This window comes from Muscardinus avellanarius (genome assembly GCF_963383645.1).
Source record: "Muscardinus avellanarius genome assembly, chromosome: 2".
NCBI classification, from domain to species: Eukaryota; Metazoa; Chordata; class Mammalia; order Rodentia; family Gliridae; genus Muscardinus; species Muscardinus avellanarius.
In genome coordinates this window covers 144,464,697-144,491,369 of record NC_137787.1, presented here as the reverse complement: position 1 = coordinate 144,491,369, position 26,673 = coordinate 144,464,697, and the positions used below count along the sequence as shown (strand labels likewise).

Below are 26,673 nucleotides of genomic sequence, written 5' to 3'. Positions count from 1 at the left end.
CCACCACACCCAGCTATAAGTTTGTTTCTTGAAGGGAAAAAAAAAAGACACAAGCAACAGATTTTTGGTTGCATTTTTGTTCATTGACAGTACGAACCAGTTTCCCCAAATAAGTTTTAGGGGAAACAGAGCAACTCATCTCGTCAGTTACAATTCATATAAAAGGCTCCAAGATTAGCTAAATACCACTATTCCAATACAACTTAAGAACTATAAAAAAAAACTCTTAGAAAACCCTAATAGCAGCACAAACCTCAAACATTTGTAAACACACCAGCATATTATCATGTGTAAACACACGAGTAACAACCCTATGCTTAGTAACAAAAGTTCTGCATTCTTTTAAAACATTATATATATATATTTATAGATATGTAAAGAAAATAATTTGAGGCCATCTTTTTTCTTAATATACAATACCTGACACCTAAAACAAGGTGGCCAATAATAGACACAAAGTGGCATTATCATAAGGTATGTGAGCAGTCTTTTTCACAGGGGCATTATGTCGCTGCAGATGGCAAACTTTCCAAAAGTCTTCTCCGAGCTGTGATCCTCCTGCACCGGGGGCACTCAGAGGACTGGAAGCAGTGCTTGTGAAAGCAAGCCCTGCAGGCTGCAAGCAAGGAAACCAGCTGTCAGCCATTGTGTTCTCATAGATGCCTGAACCCTCATTCCCTCTCTGGTGAGGGATGGGATCTCAGTTCAGAACCCAGAGTCTTACAAAAAGAAATCAGCCGGGGTAAAACTCACAGGGGTTATAAATTACCCATAAGTCATGAATATAAAGCTCAGAGAGCCTGATGGACATAGATGCTACAGTGCCCCCAGGTGAATGCAAGCACAAGGCACACGTTCCCCAGGCTTCTGAGAGTTGGTGGTGATATCTCTTGGGAGGTGGTGTTGCTTCTCTGGAAATAGCCCAGATCAGGAGAGCTGCCTCGTTCGATACCATACTCCTCTTCCTGGAGCCAGCCAGCCTGCACCCAATGACTGGTCACTGTGGAGTGTGAAGACCTGGCTGGCTTTCTGTGACTAAGGTGGGACAATGCTGAAATGTCCTAGCTCAACCTTCCCTGTGAGATGGGCGGGGGGATTTGCTGTGGCACACCACACTTCAACTTCTGCTCCTGCCTAGTCCTGCTGCTCACATCCCCACAGCCACTGAGACTCTTTGCACATGGATCCCTGTCTCCATAACTCTTTGCTGGTGAGCCTGTCCTACAACACCATTTAAAGGGTTAGGGTATACAACACTGGGATGGCCTAGGAAGAGGGCATGTCCACATCAACGTTGAAGGCAGGATTCTGTGCCAAAATCTCCCTCATGAAACAGAATTTAGAGAGTACAAGATTCCTTTGGCTACTAACCCTGGAGCAAGCATCAGCAGCCTTCTCTTTCAAGAGTCAAATAGCAAATGTTGCAGGCCTTAGGGTCCATATGGCCTTTGTAACAGTTTCTCAACTCCACCATGGCTCAAAAGCAGCCAGTTACACTTCAGTGTTGGGAGCGACTGTGATCTGATTGCAAAACAGAAGCAGGCCCGGGGCAAACCAGGAAGATCTCCTCCATCCAAACCCCCAAGAGACATCATGCTCCACTCCTGCCCCACCCGACCATTCTTCCCTGTTGGCAACTCCAATCCACCATATAAGTCTACATCAGCATCACTGAACTTTAAATAGATACTTGTGCTTAAGTTACTGAGCTATTATTCAGCTTAGGTTAATTTTGTGATTGAGTTATTAAGCCAAAATTAACACTGCAATTAAGTTATGCTATTATGAAGTTTATATAATTGAGATATTAAAATACCTGAACATCTTCTACATGTTGCAGTCTGAAATGGGAAGATGACAGCTGTGCTCCGGCAAAATTCACAGATGAAGCCCTTGCCCTGACAGAGCTGCAAAAGATGTGTCAAAGAGTGAGAATGGAGGTGCCTCCTCTCCTGATGGGGAAAATGAGCCGACACTATTTTTTTTTTTTTTTTTTTTTTTTTTTTTTTAGTACTGGGGATTGATCCCAGAGGCATTCTACCTCTGAACTACATCTCCAGCCCTATTGTTTATTCTTTATTTTGAAATAAGGTCTCACTAAATTGCAGAGAGACTCACTAAGTAGCTGAGGCTGGCCACAAACTTGTGATTCTCCTATCTCAGCCTCCCAAGTACTGGGCTTACAAGCATGCATCATCACGCCTGGCTGAGCCAACACTTTTACAAAACTTTCTAAGCATCAGTTTTTTGTTGTTGTTTTGTTTTTTTTTTTGCGGGTCTGGGGATGGAACTCAGGGGCATTTGACCTCTGAGGTACACCCCCTGCCTTATTTTTTATTTTGAAACCAGGTCTCACTGAGTTGCAGAGGGCCTCACTAAGTAGCTCAGGCTGTCCACGAACCGTGATCCTCCAGGTCTCAGCCTCCCGAATCAGTTTTTGAATGTCTACGATTTTAGCCTCTAGAAGGATAGCAACAACAAAATGCACAAAATTTTCTCACCAAGGCAGCTTAAAAGAGAGAAAGATTAGAATTCTAAGCCCATTTCTTTATTTATTTGAGACAGTCTTGCTACATGGCCTCAAAACCCCTGGGCTCAAGTGATCCTCCTATCTCAGCTGGGAATACAGGTGTGTGCCACCATGCCTGGCTTTAAAAATGTGTTCTGGAAAAAAAAATGTGTTTTCAAATAATGAAGCTTCCCTCCCTTTTCCTTCCTTCCTTCCTTCCTTCCTTCCTTCCTTCCTTCCTTCCTTCCTCCTTCCTTCTTTCCTTCACACTTACCTAACTACCTTCCCTAGCAGGGATTAAACCAGGGGAATTCTAGCTCTGAGCTATACCCCAACCCTTTTTATTTTATTTTATTTTATTTTATTTTGAAGCAGGGTCTTTCTAAGTTGCTGAGGGGCTGGACTTTCGTTTCTGTAAGTTCTAGACTTTAGACTAGATACACCCCCCAGTCCATGCAGACACAGAACTTCCTGTTCAATTAGATCCCAGGTGCACATGGCTGCTTCAAGGCAGAGCGGACTCCACACAGGGCTGGTCACCCAGACTGAGAAGTCACCGGGTCCAGCTCTGCCAGCAACCAGCAAGATGACTTTGATCTGTTAATTCGCAGCTCTGAACTCCACTTTTCTCGTCATAAATCGTGTCACCAGGACTTCTGCGAGGGTTTGTGAGAGTCAATAAGGTCAAGCACAGAACACTCAGCACAGACCCTGGGGCTTAAGGAGCAGCTCAGAACACACCTGCTCCAGCAAACCCTCACCTCGCAGCCTGCCACGTGCGCCAGGGAAGCTTTCAGAATGTCCTTTAGCGTGGCTGCCAGCAGCCCTTTCTTGGTCCTTAGGAGGTCCTCCAGGGAGAATAGGTGGAGCTCATCAGTCAAGTGCCTGGGCACCTGCTCAAATTCCTTTAAAGCACTGCCAGGGAGGAAGGAGAGGGATTCAGAAAGCCACCCAGCTGACACACAAGGGCAGGGAAAGACAAGGCCTGGTGTTTTCTCTTGGCAATCACACTTAATTCTGTCAAGTCCATTAAAAAAAAAAAAAGTCCTGAGAACAACAGTGAACCTTGCTCACCACCCTACATTTTGCAAGTTTGCTCAGAAGCCAGGAAGAAGGTATCATTCTATTACTGAATGCTTAATAAATTTTTAATTTTTTTTTATTTAAAAAACAAAACTATATTTTAGCTACATCTTCACCCATATTTGTAAGTGTCTTTAGGATAAGCTCAGAGGCCATGATGTCACTCAAGTTGGACATGCCTCCCGTCTTCCCATAAGGGTATTTTAATAGACCCCAATCCACCAGGCTAGTAGTTGCATTACAAGATGGGGAAGCAGCCCAAGTGCGCTTCAGTGAATGAATGGAGAAGTAAAACTGTGGTATACACATTCAGGGGAATGTCATTCAGCCTTATAAAGGAAGGAGATTCTGACACGTACTACAGTATAGATGAACCTTGAGGACATGATGCTAAGTGGAAGAAACCAGTCACAAAATGATAAATACTGTAAGATTCTACTTATGCAAGGGATTTGGAGTAGTGAAATTCAGAGAGACATAAAGTAGAAAAGTGGCTGCCAGGGGCTGGGAGAGGAGAGTTTTAATTTTGCAAGAGGAGAACAATTCTGCAGATGGATGGTAAGACAGTTGCATAGCAGTGTGAATGGACTGAATAGCATCCTTCAAATGGTTGAGATGGCAACACTGGTGGCATCTGTACTCACCACAATTTACTACTAATAACAAAGAGGTCACTGGCTAGAACTGTTCGTCTTTGCCATGGCCCATTCTTCTTAACAAGTTAAATTCTCCACCAGTGATTTAGGAGGTTTAGTCCTTTTACAGAGGTGGCCTGCATTCCCAAGAAGAACCATGGGGTACTTGCTAAGAAGCTAAGAAGCCCTGCGTACCAAGAGAGGGGCTACCAGGAGGCACTGAGAAGACCAGCAGAGGGCAGGAGAGAATGCAGACTGTCCTGGCCAAGAACCATACCTGGCAGCAAACCTGCAAGTCCTCAACAGCTTCTTGATATGAAAAAGCTGCTCCCGGATGTCCTAAAAATGAGAAGCCAAACAGGGGCGAAGTTAAACATGATCAATGACAACCCCTGTAAAAAACAAACTTTGAAAGCAAACTGCCTCCACAGCAGGGTTCAGAACTGAGTCCACGGATCCACAGAGGGTCATGGGTGGACCCAGGTTTTGTGGAGTCTGAAGCTTATATAATTCTAGGGGCCTTCTTTGAGAAAAATATAGTATGTAGAACTACAAAATTTGGTTATGGGGCCTTAGAAAAAGCCTGAGCAGATAAAAGGCTCCAAGTTCAAGGTTTATTCACCAGATGGTCAACCTCTCTTTCAGAGGACCTGTCTGAGGAGACCCTGAAACTAGAGTGACATGCATTTCCTGCCACAGCACACTTGGCCAGCAGGACACTTCTTCCACAGAGACCCTGCTCACCTTCACCCTGTCCAGTTCCTTGGCTTTTGCATAAAGGCTCTGGCCGACGCTCAGCAGATTGAAAACAGGCTGGTGCCATATGCTGTCGAGCAGATGCTTGGAGAAATTGCTGACATGGTACTTCCTGAAGTCCCACATCGTCAGGATGCGTGCGGGGATGTAGGACTCCGCATAGGAGTGGCAGCAGTCACAGAAATACTTCCCCAGGTAATCGCAGTACCGGAGTCGCTTCACGAACTCTGCCGGGAACATAGAAGAGGAGATGCCATGCACCCAACACTGACACAGACACAAGACATGTTCACCCCCACCTCCAATTCCAACACACAGTTTAAAGACGCAGACTACTGTTTTTTATGATAGTAAAGCCATTCTCAACATCGCGACAAGTGGGGAAACTCTGGAATGGACTTGGGGTGTTCAATGGGGGCCATTTATGAACTTTGCCTGGGTGAATGATGTCAGATAAACGAGAACTCTCTAAACATTGTCCTGGATTTGGGAGATGGGCATAGGAAACTGCAGAGTAGCAAAAAAAAAATCTTCCCTTTAGGATCTCTTGGGAGTGTAGACACCTGTCACTAGCAAGGATGCTAAGTACAGATCAGAATCTCTTCAGGCCAGCTGTCTTGAAACTATGCAACACAGCTCAGAACTGGATTCAATATCACAGGCATGAAGATACATTCCAAAAGAAATACAAAAATGAACAAAGGATAAGAACAGGTGAAACATAGAAAGAAATACATATAACCAATAGACACAGGAAAACCACCACTCAAGCTCCATAACAGCCAAAGAAATACATATTAAAGCCAAACATGAGGAGGGAGGGGGAGGGAATAGGGTGGGAATTGGGTAAGGGCTAATTGGGTGATGTGTGCATGTATGCCTACACCATCTTGTACCCCATTTAGATGTATGACTGCAATATATCATAAAAATTTTTTGAAGTGAGATAAGCCAGGCATGTTGGTACACACTTGTAATCCCAGCATTAGGGAGGCTGAGACTAGAGGATCATGGTTTGCGGTCAGCTACTTAGTGAGGCCCTCCACAACTTAGAACCTGTTTCAAAATAAAACATAAAAAAGTAGGGCAGGTGATGTAGCTCAGAGGTGGAATGCCCCTGGGTTCAATACCCAGTTCTGAAATAAAAAACAGAACAGCAAGGTACTCTGCTCTGCCCCATACTGTCACAGATTAACAATATCCAGGCAGGTACAGTGAGGCAGGCTCACTCCTGGTGCTAATACTTCAATAATAAATGGGGAAGCAGTATGGAACCTAGCACACTGTATATTCTGAATATAGTTCCACATAATGGCTTAGAAAACCTTTGTTGAACACTTACTTGGTGCCACACATGGGATAAACGCTTGACATACAGTATGTCATTCTGTGCTCAAACCTCCCTGAGGCAGGGACTATTATCTCCCTATTTCACTGATGAAAACACAGGAGAGTGAGTCAAGCAGTGTGGCGGGGCCCCATGAGCATAAAGCAGACAGGTGGGATTCTGCTCCAAGCCTGGACTGCCCAGGCTCAGGACTCAGCCGCCAAGCCCCAGCCTTCCTCTGCTGCTTTCTGGATGGAGGGAAGGGGAGGGCCTAAGACCTCTACACTTGCCCGAATTATCTCTCAGGCTCAGGTCACACTCAACTGGTTTTGAAAAGCAAGAAAATACAGCAAATTCTTGCTGTTTGCAGTAGTTATGCTCTATAAGGTTGCCATGGGTGGTGACTTAGCCAACACTGAGCCACTGCTCCTGGGGGAAGACAGGGGGAGATATCTATGCTTCTTCCAGCAGGTGATCAATACGTAACCTTGCTTTACGTGCATTTCTATTTAAAGATACTGTAATTAATATATTTTGCTGGTTGAAAACATTGAATTCAGGGCTAACAGGACTATACCCACATTTTCTCCAGAAGAATAGTCAGAACCTTCTTAGGGGTACTAGTTAGCACTTTAACACTATGCTTGGGAGCCATTTTAAAGAACAACAAAAAACAAACAATACGAAACAAAGTCAGGGCACTGAATAAATTTTTAAAATGTCATGTAGAATGTGTGAGACTAGAGGAGGCTAAGAAAGCATGGCAACTAAATTCACCCACTGCCTCGGTGATTCTGGAGATGATGAAGGACATTAGTGAAAAATCTGATCTGATAAGGTCTGTGATTTCATTAAGGGGACAAACGAAATGCTGACTTTCTCAGATTTCATAATTATACTATGATTATGTGAGATGTTGACATTGGGGGAGTGGTACTTTTTTTTGCAACTCTTCTGTAAGTCTGAAATGATTTCAAAATATGAAGTCAAAAAACTATCCTAAGAGCTAGAGGAAGTTTGCAGGAAAAGCCCAAAATGACTTGCATAGCCGGTAACGTCATCCATAGTCTGTGTCATCCCTTCCTCGCAGGGTTTTCTCCTCTCATTCTCACTCTAGTCTCACTGGATTGCTTTTCAATTGCACCATGCACATGAGGAGCTAGAGGGTAACCGGTCCTCGTAAAACCTCTCACTCCCGACAGCACACCCCCACACCCAGATTAAGTTCCCTTGCTGTAAATCCCAGTGAACTCTGCCTTTCTCTCTCCTTACACACATATCTCTTATTTTTATTTCCCAGGCTGTGATTATGTCTTGATCCCAAAAGGTCAGGACCATGTTTGTTAAGATTCTTCACCACTGTGCCAACTCTGCAGACACACACGGATTTGAACAATCTGAGGCAAGTACTTAAAAAGCTAGTGGAATCACAGCCACGTGTCAGTAGTTACTGACTAATGCGTTTGGTATTCACCGAGGCTCCACTGTATAGTGGCTAACCAATAGACATGGCCCTTGCTAGACTAATGGGGAAAATAAGTCATTTAAAGAAAACTAGTTATAACTGATTCCCATCAGGCATTATCATCTTATGTAGTGGAAGCCTAGACAGGCTTCTGTTTTTTATTTTTATTCCTTGAAGTAGAGCTCTTCACAGGAGAACAAGGCATTCCAGTCTCAGTTTGCATTTCTAGCTGGAGGAAGCCTGACTTAGTAGGTCTTAGCCCGTAACTGATTCCCTTGAGCCATCTCCTAAAACTCTTCTAAAGAGTTTGAGGCCAGTTCCTTGGCAAGACATTCATTCACTCAAAACACATCTTTTGAGTACCAACTATGAGCCAAGTACTCCTCTATTTCTTTTTTTCCTCCTTCCTTTCTTTCTTCCTTCTTTCCTTCTCACTGGGGATTGAGCCCAGGGGCATTCTATCTCTGAGCTACATCCAGTCCTTTTTATTTTTTTACTTTAAACCAGGGTCTCACTACATTGCTGAGACTGGCCTCAAACTTGAGATCCTTCTGTCTCAGCCTCTGGAATTGGGATTATAGGCATGCACCACCACAAATACTCTTCTGGAAGCTAGAGATAAAACAATGAACAAAACCAGCAACATATCTGCCCTTACAGAACTTATAATTTAGTGACAGAGATAATTAATTTAATCAGTAAATATAAAAGATAATTCTGGGGAGAACACTAAGAATAGAAATATAAGAATGATGGGTGATATAAAATAAGAATGATGGGTGACATAAAAATAAGGATGGTGGATAATATAAAAAATAAGAATGATGGGTGATATAAAAATAAGAATGATGGGTAATATAAAATAAGGATGATGGGTGATATAAAAATACTGATGATGGGTAATATGAGTATCCATGAATCACTTATGGCCAGGACAATAGCAAGATGGGTATTTCCCTAGAGCAGCCAAGAAAGACCCCAGGACTGTCAAGTGAAGACAGAAAGGAAGCAAAGGAACTGGCCACGGGGATGTCTGCAGGGGGAGCATTCTAGGAAGAAAAAAAAACACAGATATAAACCTGAGTCAGCAATGAGCTGACTTCAAGGTCCAGCAGGGAGACTATAAGGCTGGGGGCAAGTGCTCAGTGGGGATGTAGCTAGGAGCTGGTCCTCCTGGTCCTGGTCAGTGATGCAGCCTTACAGGTCATGATGGCTGCTTTGTTAACAAGGGGGCAACTTCCACGAAGATCTCACAACAACTGCTTGTCAACAGTGTTTCACCCAGACAATGCAGTGATATTTTTTTTCTATCTTTGTGTAATAAAAAGCAATCCATTAACCATACTCACTGGGCTCTATTGGAGTTCCACAGCCAGCGCAGAAAAAATTCTGGGCCACTACTACCAAGTCCCTCCTGAAAATGGAAAATTGCTATAGTTATATTTCAGCAGCAGCCAATGCAACATTTTTTACTGGCTGAAAAAGCAATTTACATCATGAGATGTTTCTTGGCGTGGGGCCTTAATTTTTGTCATCTTTCATCTGGAAAAAACATTTATTCAATACAACTTTCTAGTCTTTAAAGACTCTGAGTCTTTTAAAGCTTAAAGTCTTTAAAACTCTCTGCTATGGCAGGCATGATAGCACACTCTTGTAACTTGGAAGGCTGAGACAGGAAGATACAGGTTCAATACTAGCCCCAGAAACTTAGGCCCTCAGCAATTTAGTGAGACCCTGTTTCAAGAATAAAATAAAATAAAATAAAATAGGGCTGAAAGTGTAGCTCAGAGGTAGAATAGTCCTGGGTCCAACCTCCAGTACAAAAAAAAAAAAAAAAATCTCTGCTATTGCCAAAGCAGAAATCAAGATCACAAATTACTACTCCACCAAAGGGCCTTTAGGGACTTCTCACTGCTGGTGCATAGGAGTCTATCTCCGGAGAACATTACAGTGAAAGATAGCGCAGGGAGACAGGCACCAAAAGTTGATTTGCTTGGAAAATTCACAAGTGAATCTAAAAAAATTCAGATGAATAATAGGTAATATAAGACTAAGTTAATAAGATAATCAGACTTTTCTGAGAAAAGGTACCCCGTGGAAGTGTTCTCTATGGATCTGCTGTACTGTGGTTTCACCTGTAATTTAGAAATATGGACAAGGTGGTAAAATTTGATTGCAGATCAAGGTCAGCAAAAAATGGCCAAGGTAAAAATATGCTAAGTTTCTGCCTATATGTCTTAGAATGGACTAAGGAAAACCCCATGCTAAGTAACTGGCCCCTCAAAATGCATAAGAATGTAAACTCTTATGCCCAAGCAGCCCCAGAGACCTTGGCATCTTCTCTAAGAAAAAGACAACAGAAAGAGATAGAGTCTATGGGGCAGTCAGCAACCCTCACCAGTCCCTTCCAAACACTCTGAAGTGTGCTTGACAAATTAGACAAACCAAAAGGAATGGAAAGTATTTGGGAAGTTGAGGCAGGAGGATGACGGGTTTAAGGTCAGACTCTGTAAACTCAGTGAGCCCTCACAGTTTAGCCAGATCCTGTTTCAAAAAAAAATAGGATTGAGGATGTAGCTCAAGAGATAGAATGTCAGCCAGGCTTGGTGGTGCACCCTTGTAATCCCCGTGCTTCAAAGGCAGAGACAGGAGGATCGCGCAGGTTCGAAGCCAGCTGTGCTGGCTTAAGAGACCCTGTTTCCAAATAAAAAGTATAAAATAGGTCTGGGAGTGGAGCCCGGAGGTAGAAGGGTTTCCAGGAACCCCAGTACCAACGAGAAAGAAAGAAAGAAAGAAAGAAAGAAAGAAAGAAAGAAAGAAAGAAAGAAAGAAAGAGAAAGAAAGAGAAAGAAAAGAGGTAGAATGTCCATGGGTTCAATTCCTAGTACAAAAAGAAGAAAGAAAGAAGGAAGGAGGAAGGAAGGAAGGAAGGAAAGAAAGAAAGAAAGAAAGAAAGAAAGAAAGAAAGAAAGAAAGACTGTGCTTGGTAAAAGACATGTTTTGTCTGTAGTCTTTGTCTATAATCTGTCATAAACTCTCAGAACAAATTACAATTAATTACCGGGGTGTAGTCACACCTATATTAGTTTTATTTCCTTTTCTGCATAGTTTTAGTTGGCTTGTCTTTTAGAACCTTTTTACTTTTTTAGGGAATAAGGATATTTTATTTATATTCTGCTATATTTCTCAACTATAGGAACGATCCTCAGGATTGAAGTTTTTTTCCTAAAATTTATTATTTTTTATTACATACTAACCCCACTGGAAAAAATAGAATGGACCAATCTTTTCAAACTATTGCATTTGATTTTTAAGTTTCAATATTAGCCACTTAAAAATCTCCTTTAGGACAGGAGTGGTGAAATATGTCTATGATTGTAAGGAGGATTAGGGGGGCTAAGACAGGAGGATCATAGCTTGAGCACAGCCTCAGTAATATAGTGTGACTCTGTTTCAAAATAAAAAATAAGCCAGGCATGGTGGCACATGCCTGTAATCTCAGTACTTGGGAGGCAGAGATAGGAGGATTGAAGGTTCAAGGACAGCCTCAGCAAGTAGTAAGAATTTCAGCAACCTTATGAGACACTGTTTCATAAAAATAAAAATACGGCTGAGGGTATAGTTTAGAGGTAGAATGGCCCTGGGCTCACTCCCCATTACCATAAAACGAACAAACAAAAATATCCCTTTAACCCTATTTATTTTTCAGTTGCTATGTAATGTTCATAATTAGGGCTGCACAATTACATTATCAACTTGTCACAAATTAGAGTCTCCCAGAGTCCATGATAAACAAAGTGCCAAGAAAACTAAGCCATAAAAATATGCACAAGTTTCCTTTACCTAAAACAAATTTTTCTGTGCTCCTTGGCATATTATTTTTTTTCTTCCTCTATTTTGATAAAGAATTAGATATAAATTCATCATGGTCTATTTTAAGTGAACTGAGGGTCCAGGCAGCATCCCATACTTACTTTAGTGGTGGGTGAACATTAAATATGATCTGAAATCTAGGGGGTGCCCAATCTTCAGTCCCTCTGATCCTAGACTTGAATTTAATGTCCTGCATTATCTCCATACTGGATTCAAAGTCTTTCTGGATATACTCTTCATTTACAACCTGCATAATACATAAGAGGATTCAGGGATGCCTTAAACAATCACAGTTCAAAGTTTAAACAAAGAGAACACTCAAATGTGGTTCCTACACCAAAATTTACCATGCTTTCAATTGAATTCAAGGACATTAATAAGGTCCCTCCACCGTCCAGCTAAAAATCACTTTTCTTAGTTATTTTTAGCTTATCTGTTTCCAGACTTTGAACCTACTGCAAGGAGGTCATTTTGCCCTGGAATACTTCTTGGAATACAGGAGAATCTCTTCCCCTCTCAGTCAATAGACTAGCAGATGCTGCCAATCAGCACCCTGTTGTGGTCTCTCTCCACTGAAACAGCTCTGTTAAGATGTTCCCTGGCTTATAAATGTTGAGTGGCTCCACTCTGAACCACGATACTTTCCTACCATCATTCTTCATATTAGCATCCTCTGCCCTCCACAATTTGACCACTGTCACTCAGGCTGTATTCCCAGGAGGATGAATCCTCCATGCCCACCAGACACACAGATACAAACAACATGTTACTCAACCACACCGAGTCACTCTGAGTGGTAGGAAGCAAGGCCCCATGCCTGTGTTCTGCTGATCTTTGCCAAGAACACCCACCCCACGTTTCTACCTGCCACAGCGCTGCCTGGCCTAATACTTAGCTAAAGGTCTGAGATCTCTAATCAGCCTTCCTAGTCCCCCTAAAAAAAAGTAAACTCTTCTACCCCTGCACTTTTTTTTTCCACATGTATTTAAGCCTTTATCACAAAGTCCTCTGCCACCGCTGGGCTGTGTGCTACAAGGGAACAGTCTAGGGTATGACTGCTGCTTTACCACTGATCAACCCTGCTGAGATCTGGGACTGGCATTTTAAAAGAAAAATAGCCACAATATCTACTTAACAGGATACATAGAAGGATTACAGTGTGAATTGCTGAGCACAATCCCTGGTATATACTGGTCAATACATGCTGGTTTTATCATTGGCTTTAAGTCTCCCCGACACCTAGAGACCATATGAAAAAACATAAATATTTGAAATGAATGGGCCAGGTGAAATAGAAATGTAGGAACTTTTGACTGAAGGTCAATTTATTTGAATACGCACTATGGAGCCGGTTGCATTCAGGGAGCCTGCAAGCTGATAATGGGCCGTCGACAACATCCAGCACTTCTGGAACACTCGGAACAACTCTCTGGCTAACAGCTCAGCAGAATTGAAGTCTGGCTCATAAGTAACACTGAAACATAGGAGATGCAAAATCTGGCAAATTATACACGTAAGGAGTATGTTCAGGATCTTCCCCAGCCCCTGACCATTCTTTCCACCCTCAGAGAGGCCATTAGGTGAAGCCGCGCATCCATCACTGGCTGGGGATCTCAGACATCACAGTTCACTCAGTATCACTAAGTGCAGCATCTTCTGCTTACTGAAGGGACTAAGTCTCCAGGTGTGGTGCAAAGAGCACTGGACTTAAAGTCCAATGACCTAAGTATAAGCCCTACTTCTGCTATTTAGTGGCATTGTAACCTGAGGCACATCCTATGTGAGCCTTAGTTTCTATGTCTATAAAATGGGGTTTACTTATTTACATCTTTTTAAAAATTTTTATTGGTGCATTGTAATTATACAGGCGAGATACCGAATGTACCTTCCTATATACACATAATATTATGCAGTCTGTTTTTCTTCACATATGAAAGAAAACACCCAGGCCTTGATTTCTGAGTCTTCCTTATTTCACTTAGCTTGATGTTCTTCAGTTCGATCCATGAAATGGAGTTTAAATATAAATATGACTTCCGGGAAGATGGCGACTGAGAAAAGCAGCATTTCCGAGTCCTGCTAACACTCGATCTCTATTGCCACAAAAGCAGTGCTTTTCATAGCCAGAAAACATTATCATCAGAGATGTAAACACAAGGGACAGAGAAAAAGAAGACAAGAAGAACAACTAGAGACTAGAAAAAAAACCAGCCTGCATTGCGGCAGTAGAGCCGCACCAGCGCCATCTTGCCTCACAGCACCAGGCTCCAGAGAGGAAAGGTAAACAAGGAGCTGAAGTGAGCAGCTATGGATCTTTAGTGCAAAGAACGTCTAAAACTCCAGTGACCAAGCTCATCACGCCTTCCAGGGACTCAGAACAGAGCTCAAAGCCAGAAAACAAATACGGCAGCTTCATGGCCGAGGGCGTGGCAGCAGCACCATATTGCCAGCAGCAGTGGCAAGTTCACCACACCCGCGACAGTTCCAGATCAGCACGCACAATAACCGAAAGTGAAATTGCGGCCCCTAAAGGAGAAATCCCAGCACTGCACCCCCAGGGACTTGCATAGCTTTGATAATCTCCCTGGGTGTGAGATTTTGCAGTCCAACCCAGTGAAGAAGTAGTGATGGCAAAGATACCACACCCTAGTCACAGCTCCCTGTGGGAAAACGCCCAGCTAGGCACCCTCACAGTCTCGCACAACCTCGATTAACTCCCTGGGTCTGAGACTTTGCAATACAACCCAGTAAAGGAGTAGTGGCTGCTGAAATTACCACAAACTCGAGATCCAGAGCACCCTAAATGAAGTCGTAGTGACCCAGGGAAGAACCCATAGAAGGCACAAACTTCTGAAATCATGGGAAAGAGGAACAACAATAGAGCAATGAATGCCCATAACCCCACAAAATCAGAACCTGATACCACAGAAATTCAGAGATCTCCAGAAGATCAAATCAGGAATATAACTGTAGAAATAATACAGGACCTTTGAAAAGAATTTAGAGAGAGTCTAAAAGGAATAAAGATGCAATCATTGAAGTAAAGACATCAATTCAAACTATAAACAACCAAATAGACCACATGGAGAATAGAATCTCACTCTTAGAAGATGATCATTCCAAAAATGAATGCATAATTTATAACTTAGGAAAAAATATCCAACAGCAGGAATTTGACACTGAAGAAATATGGGCCCATTTTAAGAGAGCTAACCTAAGAATAATTGGAATAGAGGAGGGAAAAGAAAGTGAAACCAAAGGGATCAATTATCTCTTCAAAGAAGTAATAGCAGAAAAATTTCCAAACATAGAGCAAGAGGTTGATACACATATCAAGGAAATTTATAGAACTCCCTTTACACAGGATCAGAGAAAAGGTTACCCATGCTACATAATTGTTAAAATGACCAATGTGGAAGCCAAGCAGAGAATCTTAAAGGCAACAAAAACAAAGGCCAAGTGACATTCAGAAAAAAAAAAACAGAATCACTCCAGACTTCCCAAACCAAGTAATGAAAGCCAGAAGGGCTTGGAGTAACAAGAAAACAACTTCCAGCCAAAAATTTCCTACCCAGCAAAACTTTCTATCAAATTAGATGGGGAAACAAGAAGCTTCCATGACAAACAGAAACTGAAGGAATTTATGTCTTCAAAACCAGCGCTAGAGAAAATACTCAAAGAGATTAACTACAAAGAAGAAATAGGTCATACACACCATAAGCAGAGAAACAAGATCTTCCATCCAGCAGACAACTAAGCAAAGAAGAATAAACAGTATTTCAAACAAATAAGATCTTAACATGTTAGGAATTAAATGTTATCTCTCAATAATCACACTGAATGTAAATGGCCTCAATTCCCCTATAAAAAGACATCAAGTGGCAAAATGGATTAAAAACCAGAATCCATCCATCTGCTGCTTACAAGAAACACACTTTACAAGTAAAGAGAGTAACAAACTCAAGGTATTAAACGTTATCTCTCAATAATCACAATGAATGTAAATGGCCTCAATTCCCCAATAAAAGACATAAAGTGACAAAATGGGTTAAAAACCAGAATCCATCCATCTGCTGCTTACAAGAAACACACTTTACAAGTAAAGAGAGTAACAAACTCAAGGTAAAGGGCTGAAGCAAAGTAATTCATGTTAAGCAGCCATCCTAACAAATGTGAAGTAGTATTTCACTATAGTTTTTATTTGTATTTCCTTAATGATTAGTTATATTATATTATGATAAATGATATTTATGTGTTTATTGGTCATATAAAAATTTTTGGAGATTCATTATCTATTTTAGTCTTTTACCTATTTCTAAATTGTATTGTTTGCTTTTATTGTTGCTAATTTTTAGGATCTATTGGAATATTAATATACCTTCAGAAATAACATTTGGAAATATTTTATCCCATTCTATCAGTAACTTTTAATTCTGTTTACATTGTCTTTGGATGTGCAATTTTTTTTATTTTTTATAAAGTTTGTTTATTCTTTCGTTCTGTGTGTCTTTGGAATGATATTCAAGAAATCACTGCCAATTTCAAAAAAATAAAATAAAATAAAAATAAATACATATATACATACAATTTGGTTTATTCATGAGGATAAAGTGAGGATTATACAAAACCCTTCTATTTATCATAAAACCTTATAGAAATTTGGGAAGTGCCATGACTTGAATATATATAGTATCCCCCCCAAAGGCCCGCATGTTAAGGGCTTGACCCCCAGATCGCCTATTGGCAGACAGTGGAACCTCTGGGAGGTGACCTAGTGGGAAGTCCTCATGTAACTAGGGCTGTACCCTCAGAAGGGAGTATAGGACCCTGCTTCTTGTCTTGAGATGTGAGCACTCTCTCTGACATTCACTCCCATCATGATGTGTCACCATCTATTGCCTCCACCAGAATTGAGCCAATGCTGGCTGGCACCATGCCTCTGAACCTCCCAAACTGTGAGCTCAATAAACATTTTCTCTTTATAAACTTAGCTGCCTCGGATATTTTGTTGTAGTAACATGAAGTTACGAATACAGAGTTGATTGGTTCTTTTCTAAGGTGGTAATCTCCTTAGAACTTAGAATTGTTAGAACTGGTCAACCCTGGCCAAGGGGTCAGAGGCCTGGTATGCACAGTGCCTCTGAGGTAACCACCCAGAAGCCTATGTGCAGGTGCACATGGAAGACATACCTCTTTGCAGAGCTACAGGAACATCTACAGGTTTGTATAATATCATTAAATTCTCCAAGTTCTATGGAAAAATAAAAGAAAGAGTTGGTGAGATCTTTCTGTCTATTTCACTTAATCATAGTCAATTTTATAAAAACAAAAATAGCTCTCTGCATCCCAGGAAGAACCAATCATTTGGCATTTTCATGCTTTAGGGTTGTTTTTCTTGTTTTCTTTTTGTGGTACTGAGAATTAAACCCAGATTTTCCACCTCTGAACTACATTCCAGCCCTTTTTCTTTTTTTTTTTTGAAATAGGGAAATAATTTTATTTTGAAATAGGGAATTCATCTGAAATTCATATTTTGAATTGGGAATTCATCTGAAATCTCACCAAATAAAATTGAGAGACCAAACAGATACCCGGTTATGAATATCTACTTTTTCATTCAATTCTACAAGTGAAATAAGAAATAGACCTTTTTTTCTTTTCTTTCTTTCTTTTTTTTTTTTTTTTTTTTTTTTGTGGTGCTGGAGATTGAACTCAGGGGTGTTCTACTGCTGAGCTACACCCCCCAGCCCTGTTTTATTTTTTTATTTTGAAATGGTCTCACTAGGTTTCAGACAGCCTCACAAGGCTGCTGAGGCTGGCCCTAAACCTGTGATCCTCCTGTTTCAGTCTCCCAAGTACTGGGATTACAGGTTGCCTCACCACGGTCAACTATCAAAACATTTCAAACAAGAAAAACATTTTTTGTGTGTGATACTGCAGATGGAACCCAGGGGCATTCTACCTCCGAGCTACACCCCCAGCCCTATTTTTTATTCTTTATTTTGAAACAGGGTCTCACTGAGTTTCAAAAGACCTCACTAAGTAGATGAGGCTGTCCAAGAACTGTGATCCTCCTGTCTCAGCCTCCCAAATGCTGAGTTTACAAGTGTGTGCCACCATACCTGCCTTTTTTTTAATATCAGGAAGTGATCTAATCTTGGGAAAAGTTTCTTTGCATGCCACCGTAATGTGGTACTGTGCATGATACATGTTAGTATGTGTTTGTAGAGGAGAGGGGGGAGGTTGCTATAGCCAGCAAGCTTCCCAACCTTACCTAATATAACAAATTCCTCAAAGTCACATTTGCAGGCCTCTTTCACCACATTATGATCAGAACGTGTTTCTGTCATAGGGTTGACCTGTAACACAGCACAGCCTAGAGAGAGAAGAAGAAAAGCTGAGCAACCTGCGTCAAGTGAGTAGAAGTCATGAAACGATAGGGATGTGAGACCACTTCAAAAGAGCTTCAATAATTAAAAAATAAAGGAAGCTAGCCGGGCATGGTGGCGCATGCTTGTAATCCCCGCGCTTGGAAGGTGGAGACAGAAGGATCGCACTGGTTTTGAAGCCAGCCTTGCTGGCTTAAGAGATCCTGTTTCCAAATAAAAATATAAAAATAGGTCTGGGAGTGTAGCCCAGAGGTAGAAGGGTTTCCAGGAACACCAGTACCACCAAAAAAATAAAAAAAAAACATAAAATAAAAAAAATAAAGGAAGCTATCGTGCCTTTCTGACATTTCCTTTGATTATGTGACAGAGACTGATAAGTACTTGGGGGTTCATAAAAGTAATCTGAAAGTCGAGTGTGGTATAGCACACTTGTGATCCCAGCATTCGGGAGGCAGAGACTGGAGGATCACAGTTCACAGACAGCCTCAGCTATTTAGCAAGGCCCTTCGCAACTCAGTGAGACCCAGTTTCAAAAGAAAGAATAAAAAATAGGGTTGGGGGTGTAGCTCGGGGGTACAATGCCCCTGGGTTCCATCCTCAGTACCGCAAATAAATAAATAAATAAATAATCTGACTGCTTTGAGGTATGTTTGGAAATTTCTGTAATTTTTCTTAAGAAAGAGGGCAAAAGACAATATCAGCTTCACAGTGAGGTAAAAACAGTAGAGGAAACAAAAGCATTATTTTGGGTTGAAGAGTGTCTCCTCCAAAATTCATGTCCACCTAAAACCTTTGCAGACAGATGCAAAAATGCTAAAATGCCCTTAGGTTTAAAACTGTTCTTCAAGCCGGGCATGGTGGCATACGCTTGTAATCCCAGCATTAGGGAGGCTGAGACCGGATGATTGCGGTTCGCGGACAGCCTCAGCTACTTAGTGAGGCCCTTTGCAACTCAGTGAGACCCGGTTTCAAAATAAAGAATAAAAAATAGGGCAGGGGATGTAGCTCGGAGGTCAAATGCCCCTGGGTTCTATCCCCAGACCCGCAAAAAAAAAAAAAAAAAAAAAAAAAAACCTTTTTCTTTTTGGAAGGAATTCAGTTGTGAGTGACAGATGACTAGGTCAGACATATTAAGTTAGAGGATAAGGACAATATCAGCAATAGAGAAAATGAAGTGTTTTTAAGCCATCCAGAAATGAAGTGTTAAGTCAGAGGTCCTGGGAACCAACCTGATGGACTAGGCCCAATATTTCCCACATAAAGCAAACATGTGCAAGAGAAGTACAGGACTAAAAACACAGATTTAAGAGACATTGCCTGAAAGGAAGTAACTGAAACTGTGTGCCGCCTCTACTTCCTTTTCCTCGACATCTGTGTGAAGATATTCCCATGCAAGAAATTGGCTAAGCTTAAAGAAAGCAGAGCCCCAAGGGAAAGGGTTGTCTCTGGCCAAAGTACTCCCCCACCCTTAGATATTCTTTCATAACTATTATTCTTTTGGTAATGATTCTTTAAACTTTCCACATGAATTGCTCCAGTGATGTAAGATCAGGACTGTGAGAGAAACTGAGTCCATGGAAAATAAATTTTCTAGTAATTTGTCTAAGCCTCTAAACGCCCTCGGTTTTGCTCAAATGGTAATAAAATCTAGTCAGAATTCAGATGCTGTAGAAGCATTCCAGCTACAGCAATTACAAATGCAGAATTCCTCTCTATCTCTGACCTTAATTCTAATCATTAACCTATAGTAAAAGCCTTAAGAGTCAGCTGAAGTCATTAGCCCTAAAAACTTGCAAGGGAGGCAACCGGTGCCTCTGTTTACCCCCTCTCCTTGTGATCCGGCCTAGATACAGAGAAGATAAACTTTGTGTGTGACTTCAAAGCAGCCTAGCTGATGAGCAGCCAATACTGCACAATACAATAGAGCCGAAGGCTAGGAAGATTCTTGACCTTTACACCCAGTATGTGCGCTGCCCAAGACAGGGAGGTGCCATGTGGTTAAGAAATGAATATGTCAGAACAAAGGACAGATATAATAAATGTGTAAGTGTGAAAGAAAGGAAATATGGTGAGAATAAGAAAGCATTTTTGTATGAAGAAGAGCTTATCCTAAGATTGTCCCAAATGGGAAAGAGAAAATCAGGGTAATCAGAAAAGAAAAGGAAGTTGCAGAGGGTTTGTGATAGGAAAATGGATTATTAAAAGAGAAATAGGCTTCTAATAAGCCTATCATTTGAGAAAAAGTGCTCAGCAGCTAGAGAAGTACATCTGACAACTAAATCTAAAAACTTCATGTTACTTTTTGGTGTTTATATACTAAACTGTGTTGTGAGCTTGTTTAAGCTTTCAGACTTTGGATGGCAATGCAGATGAAACCCGGGAGACCTCCATCGCAGCCCCTTGGATCACCATATCTCCCCACGTCAGCCATATGGACTAAGCCCTAGGAATGGAAAGTTCCGAAAAGAGTTAAAGGAGATTCCATAAGAGGCCATCTTCTCCAGCCCTGGGCATGCCTGTGCCTTCTGGAATTTGCCCTTTGGAGCCGCCTGTCTGCAAGGGCAGGGGGCTCAAGGGCAGGAGGCTGGATTTGGTCACAAGATCCGGAGCTAATCTTGAATGCCGGACTAGTGTCTTTTTACTTTGTTTACATGTCCTTCACTATTGTTTTGTGGTGATCACACTTTTTTTTTTTTTTTTTTTACTATTAATCTCACCGGTGAAGGATATAAATTTTCCTGGATTCTTGTAATAAAGTGTCAATTGCACAAGAGGCATTTGTCCATGTCAGATTTTTTCCCGAAGAGGAATCTCCACTTTTAGCACCGTGAACAGGAACTTAAAGGAGTTTATTTCATAAAAAGGGAAAAAATGGCTACAGATAAATGGCTGCAGAACTACAACCGAAACCTTTGCCCACCTTTCTGAGAAACTCGGTCCCGAATGGACTCAGTGCCCATATTCAGTGCCCAGCTGAGCCAGTCTGCCGCACTGTGCAGTAAAAAAAAAATTTTCAGGAAGTGAATATACCAAAAAAAAAAAAAAAAGGACTGAAGGCAGGACTTGAATCTAGGATATTAAGAAAGTGGCAAACATCATTTGCCCAATTAGGTGTCCTTCCCTCCCAGAGGAACTCTCTGTGTCCCCAAATGAGAGGCCGCTCGTTCTGAAGCCCCCACGCTGGCCCTTGCCCCTGTGAGCTCTCTGCTCCAGCACCTACACTCCCACCTTCTGGCCATTCGTGGCACCCAGCACATTGCAGGTCCATGATTTGCTGAATGAATGAAAGACAACTATTTGGGAAAGAAGAGAATATGTAAGGAGATCTTAGAGAATGCTGCATAGAAGAAAGAGAAGGAAGAGAGAGGGAATCAGACACTGCAAAAAGAAAAATAGAATAAATTCCAAGACAAAAGACAAAAATAGGGCTAGAAGATTGGGTGAAGCATGATAGCCAATCCATGGCAAAATGGCAGAAGTGGTTAGGAGTACATAGGTAACTCGAGAATTTTCAGACAAAGGGTTTAAAGATTTCTATGCTTCAGTACAGAGGAGAGGAGAGGTGTGGAGAACACAGCACCAGGCCCTCTCACACTGGCCCAACTTGCTTTCATAGCCACTGTGTGAAGATGCGGAAGATCCGTGTTCTCGCTCGGTGGCAGTACAAAAGGTCGCTGCAGAGTCAGTCTGGTCCTTCTCCTGGGACATGCTGGCCCCATCTGTGCTCCAACTTTCTGGCTGCTGTTGACTCAGGATGCTGCACTTCATTGTCTCCATTGCTGATATAATCATATCTGCAACATAAAAGTGGGCATTTTCCTGCAAGGAAAAACATTAGCTATAATATTCACAAGCGTAATCAACTTTTTTTCAATGGAGGGTATATTTTATTTAAAAATTCCAGAAGTCCCATTGAAGTGAAGTTAATGCACATAAAGTGTTCACATAACTGGGTTGTTACAGGTCATCTGTGACTTATAACCCATATCATACAGAGACACAGCTTTAGTCCACAGTAGTCAACAGACAGCCCAAGTTGAATATCTTATAATATAAAACTCTACCCTGGTGATTCATGGTGGCCCAAGAGCAGACAGTATTTACCAGTCACAGAAATATTTCCAGCTGAGCAGACACTATCCTTCTCACAACTGAGCACTCCTGGCAGCCTCGACTAATCAAACATTGAAATAAAATCTATTTGCTATGCTTCATCAAGGTAAAGTTTCCAGACTTAAATCAGAATGGTGCTACCTAAGGGATTAAGACTCATGGTGAGTAAAAACCAAGAGAGAGACAGAGAGACAGAGAGCCAGCTTACCTTTTCTATGTCGTCAGGCAGCACAAGAGCCTCTGGGGAGAAGGAATTCAAAGAAATGGCTCTTCCAGTAGTTTGAACAGCACCTGTCAAGACAGCAAGTTACTGAAGTAGGGAAAAGGAAGTGTAAAGATAATCTGGGAAAGCAAAAACCATCCTAAATTATGGCTTTTAAATACCATTTTTAAACACAAGCACAATAAACCTGGGTGATAGAAGACCCTGCTGGAGGCTGCAATATTGCCCTAAAGATGATCATTTCTGTGGGAGGCTACTGGAATAACCGGGAGGTGCTGTCAGAGAAAGTCTGGAGATAACCACGGAGTGGAGAAGACCGATGAGACAAAAAGGGCAGAAAGAGGAGAAGGTCATGGGAAATGACCACATGTGGAGGGAAGGTGAGAAAACACAGTCCAGAAGTGGGGGCGCTAAGAATTATGCAATCACTTCTCCAATTCATTGCATTGACCCTAAACTTCCTGTTATACAACACATAATCATCTACAAAAAGTCAGCACTGCTTCTCTAAAATAGTCTTCCTCTGGTTAAAACCAAGAAGAAATTGCAGAAGGCATCTTATGCTGACTCATTCATTCTTATACCCTTTCCTGGCAGTGACCACAGTCAAAATAAGCACCACTGTTTTCATTTGCTTTCTTCCTGAAGCATTAAAAGCAAAAAATTCTTTTTCTATGTTAGGAAAACATTCTTTTATCCTTCCCCAACAAAGTTAGCCAGCCCCAGCTTGCTTTCTGAAGCCAAGAGGTCCCACATTTTCCACACACCAGCCACTCTCTTGAACATGTGAAAAGGTGTTTGCAGGACCCTGTTTGCATCTGTGTTTGTTGTTCTGGGAGCTCAGAGCCACTAGGACATTTGCAGCATTTTGTTCTCACTTAGCCGGTTAGGACCCTCAGCTCAACACATATACTCATCCTATTCGATCCTATCTATGGCTTTACCCTATTCTTGCATTTACAACTTATCACTTTCCTCCTTACTCAAGCTTCACCAATGAATACAACACAACTTGCCCTTGTATATACCAGCTGACAACTACAAGTTGAGAGAAATCTATCAAAAGCAACAAAAATAAAAACAAAGAAATCTGAAATCATGAGAAGGAGGAATAATGAGAAAGCAGTGAGCTCCCACAACCCCATAATAATAGAATCCTACAACACAGAATTGCAGTCATCACCAGAAGGACAGAACAGAAAGTTAACAGTAGAAATGATACAGGATTTCTGAAAAGAATTTAGAGAGACTTCAAATGCAGTCATTGAAGTGAAGGCATCAATACAAACTATAAACAATAGATTAGACCACATGGAGAACAGAATCTCGCTCTTAGAAAATGATCACTCCAAAACTGAATGCATAGTATACAATTTAGAAAAAACAATTAGACAGCATGAAATGCGCATTGAAAAAATATGAGTCCATCTTAAAAGAGCTAACCTAAGAATAATAGGCATAGAAGAATGAATAGAAGATGAAACCAAAGTGATCAATAATCTTTTCAAATAAGTAATATCAGAAATTTTTCTATACAGGGCTACAACAAATGGTTTAGGGCAAGGGTATACTAAGCCTCAAAGCTATCTTTAGTCAGTGACAGTTTACCACTTGTCACTGTTCTGGTGTGTTGAGGACAGGGCTTGTTTCCAGAAGACGACCTAACATCAGACTAATCTCATACTTAGCAATCACTAAACCCACAAGCCACTGTTTATCCTAAGAACTATACAGGCAGGTGAGTGAAAGATAAGGGGGGAAAAGGCCTGTAATGAGAGGTATCTTGTTCAAATTGGGTTATGACTTCAAAATTAGCCACTGAAAAACTGTCTAAAATCTACTATTCTTAAACTATGAATAATGTTTTAAAAATTGTCATCATCTAGCCAGGAGTCGTGGCACATGCTTATAATCCCAGTACTTGGGAGGCTGAGAGGAAAATCACAGGCTCAAGGATACCCTCAACAACTTAGGAAGGCCCTCAGGTCTTAGTGAAACTGTTTCAAAATTAAAAAAACAAAATAGGGCTGAAGATATTGCTAAGAGGCAAAACATCCCTGGGTTCTACCCCCAGCAACACACACACACACACACACACACACACACACACACACAAATTGTCATCATCTTGCCTTTTTCACGCATTTCTAAGCCAGAACAACAACAAAACACCCATATTTTGAGAAAGGAGAAAGATGGATTCCTTCAAGTGAGAAAGAAATACATGAACAGACCAGCAGGCAGCAGACAAGTGGACTGCTGTTAAAATTATTTTGAAGAAAAACTTGTATTGACCATTTGAACTAGGTTCTAATAGAAGTATAAATAATGCAAAACAGGAATATAACCTAATAGGTGTTTAAAAATAAAATATGCGTGCCACAACCATCATCACTAACTGATTGACTGTTGAGTAGCATGTTGTGTGGGTTAGCTCATTTTAAGGAATTTTAGAAGCTTAGTAATATGTATACTACTCTATAGTAACAAGGGCCCTTGCTTTAATAAAAAGAGATTTATATATATATTTAGGGGGGAATTGTGGCTATTATTTTTAAATCCTACTATGTTCTTGTTGTGGCCTACGCAGGTAAATAGAAGAGGTGAGGCGAGTTCCTGGCCCGTGGCAACACTGGTGTGCAGCAGCTCCCTCTGACTGTCTGGAAGTGCTTTCCACCACCATACTGGGTTGATGGTGCCTCCGATGCTCTCTCTCCCTTGCAGAGAATTTAAAGAGCTCTAAGTTCCACCTGGCAGACACTAGCTCAAAGATGGCACGTGGCACTGATGACCAGCTATGTTGAGCTAGAAAGGTGACCTTCTCCTATAGTCTAGGAGGAAGACAAACATTTGAATCATCTGTTGTGACCATCCAGGCATCGGGGCTAGGGATCATGTTAAATGAGCCAATGCACTGGTTTCTGGTCAAAATGGAAGCCCATGAATTTCTCTCATGGGGAAGACATCAGGCAGACTTTAGACCCAGCTAGATCATGTGTGTGAGCAGATGGAAAGAAAGGAAGTCACCAACCAAACTTACCTTCATCAGCAGATGCTGTCAAGTGGGAAGACTCACAAACAGTACTGTCCACCTCAGAAGATGAGGAAGTGGCCAAAATCCTAGGACTTGTGGGCAAAGACACAGGCCGAGAATGTGCTGGGAGCGCCAGCCCCTCCTCTTTGGAGATGGAGGAGAAGTGGCCACTCTTTTCACCTGGACCGCAGGCACAACTGCAGCCCAAGGAGTCCACGATAGCCTCAGACAGTGGTGTCTCTGCCACGGAGTCCCCAAGAGATGGCAGTGAAGGGCCCAAGGAAGAAGCAGCCTCCACCACAAAGCAGTCCCCACTGTTTCCCACTGGTGGCCCCTGGGGGTGCAGCACATCCTGGGGGTTGACCCACGCAGCTTTGTGCCTTGAGATCCTGACGTCTAATTGGCAAGGAGGGTGGTGAGTGTCCTGGAGGCTGGGAGAACCATTGACGTCTCCAGAGTCACTGCTGAGCCCTTCCCAGGAGTCTGCAGGAGAGTCATGCCGGCCCAAAGACTGTGACACCATCCTTCCAGGCTTGAGGTTCAGGTGAATTTGTTCAAAATAGAAAGGGAGAGTTCTCTGATGGCTGCTATGCTACCCAGTTAGGTCTTTAAATTCACCACATGGCCAGCTGGATATTTCAGATCTCCTGTAAACATTTTGCAGAGCATAAAAATAATTAAAGAAGCAACAAAAATCAGTTAAAATGTAAAAACAACTAGATATTAAAATTATTCCAATAAAAAGGCAAACCCCAAATGAAAATTTATTTAGATGTAAAGCCACATTTTCCTAGTTTTAATTTATTCTAGTGTTTCAACAAAGTAGGCAAGTGAGGGGAACTATTGGGGAAAAAAATAGACCAGATTATTTTATATGTATGTGTGAATATGTGACAATGAATTCCAGTATTATGTGTAATTATAATGTCCCAATTTTAAAAAGGTAAAAAATAATCAGAATAAGCGAGTGGCAAATAAAACTGTGAAGAACAATCAGTACCACTAAAAATTTTTTTTCATGGTACATATATTGGGCTTTTTAATTTATAATACCAATAAAAATGTTATTAGCTTACAATTTTTGTAGTAATTGAGATTGAACCCCAGGGGCATTCTAAGTCTGAACTACACTCCCAGCCCAATTTTATTTTTTTATTTTGAAACGGGATCTCTCTAAGTTGCTGAGGCTGACCTTGAACCTGGGATCCCCTTGCCTCAGTCTCCAAAGTACTAGGATTATAAGCATGTGTCACCATGCATGGCTAG

General features: G+C 41.5%; 1 protein-coding gene across 1 annotated transcript; it reads right to left on the bottom strand.

Annotated features, from left to right (window-relative positions):
• Window positions 1–503: 503 nt before the first annotated feature.
• Window positions 504–25,510, bottom strand: RUBCNL (rubicon like autophagy enhancer; the record flags this gene model as incomplete). The annotated part of the gene is made up of 13 exons (XM_080690226.1): window positions 25,414–25,510; window positions 22,359–22,441; window positions 21,631–21,856; window positions 17,923–18,024; window positions 16,839–16,899; window positions 12,990–13,122; window positions 11,750–11,895; window positions 9,125–9,189; window positions 4,972–5,210; window positions 4,505–4,566; window positions 3,271–3,424; window positions 1,817–1,907; window positions 504–616 (listed from the first exon to the last, which is right to left on the bottom strand). The coding sequence occupies exons 3-13, from the start codon at window positions 21,827–21,829 to the stop codon at window positions 504–506; spliced, it is 1,365 nt and encodes a 454-aa protein (XP_080546352.1). The 5' UTR covers window positions 21,830–21,856; window positions 22,359–22,441; window positions 25,414–25,510.
• Window positions 25,511–26,673: the final 1,163 nt, after the last annotated feature.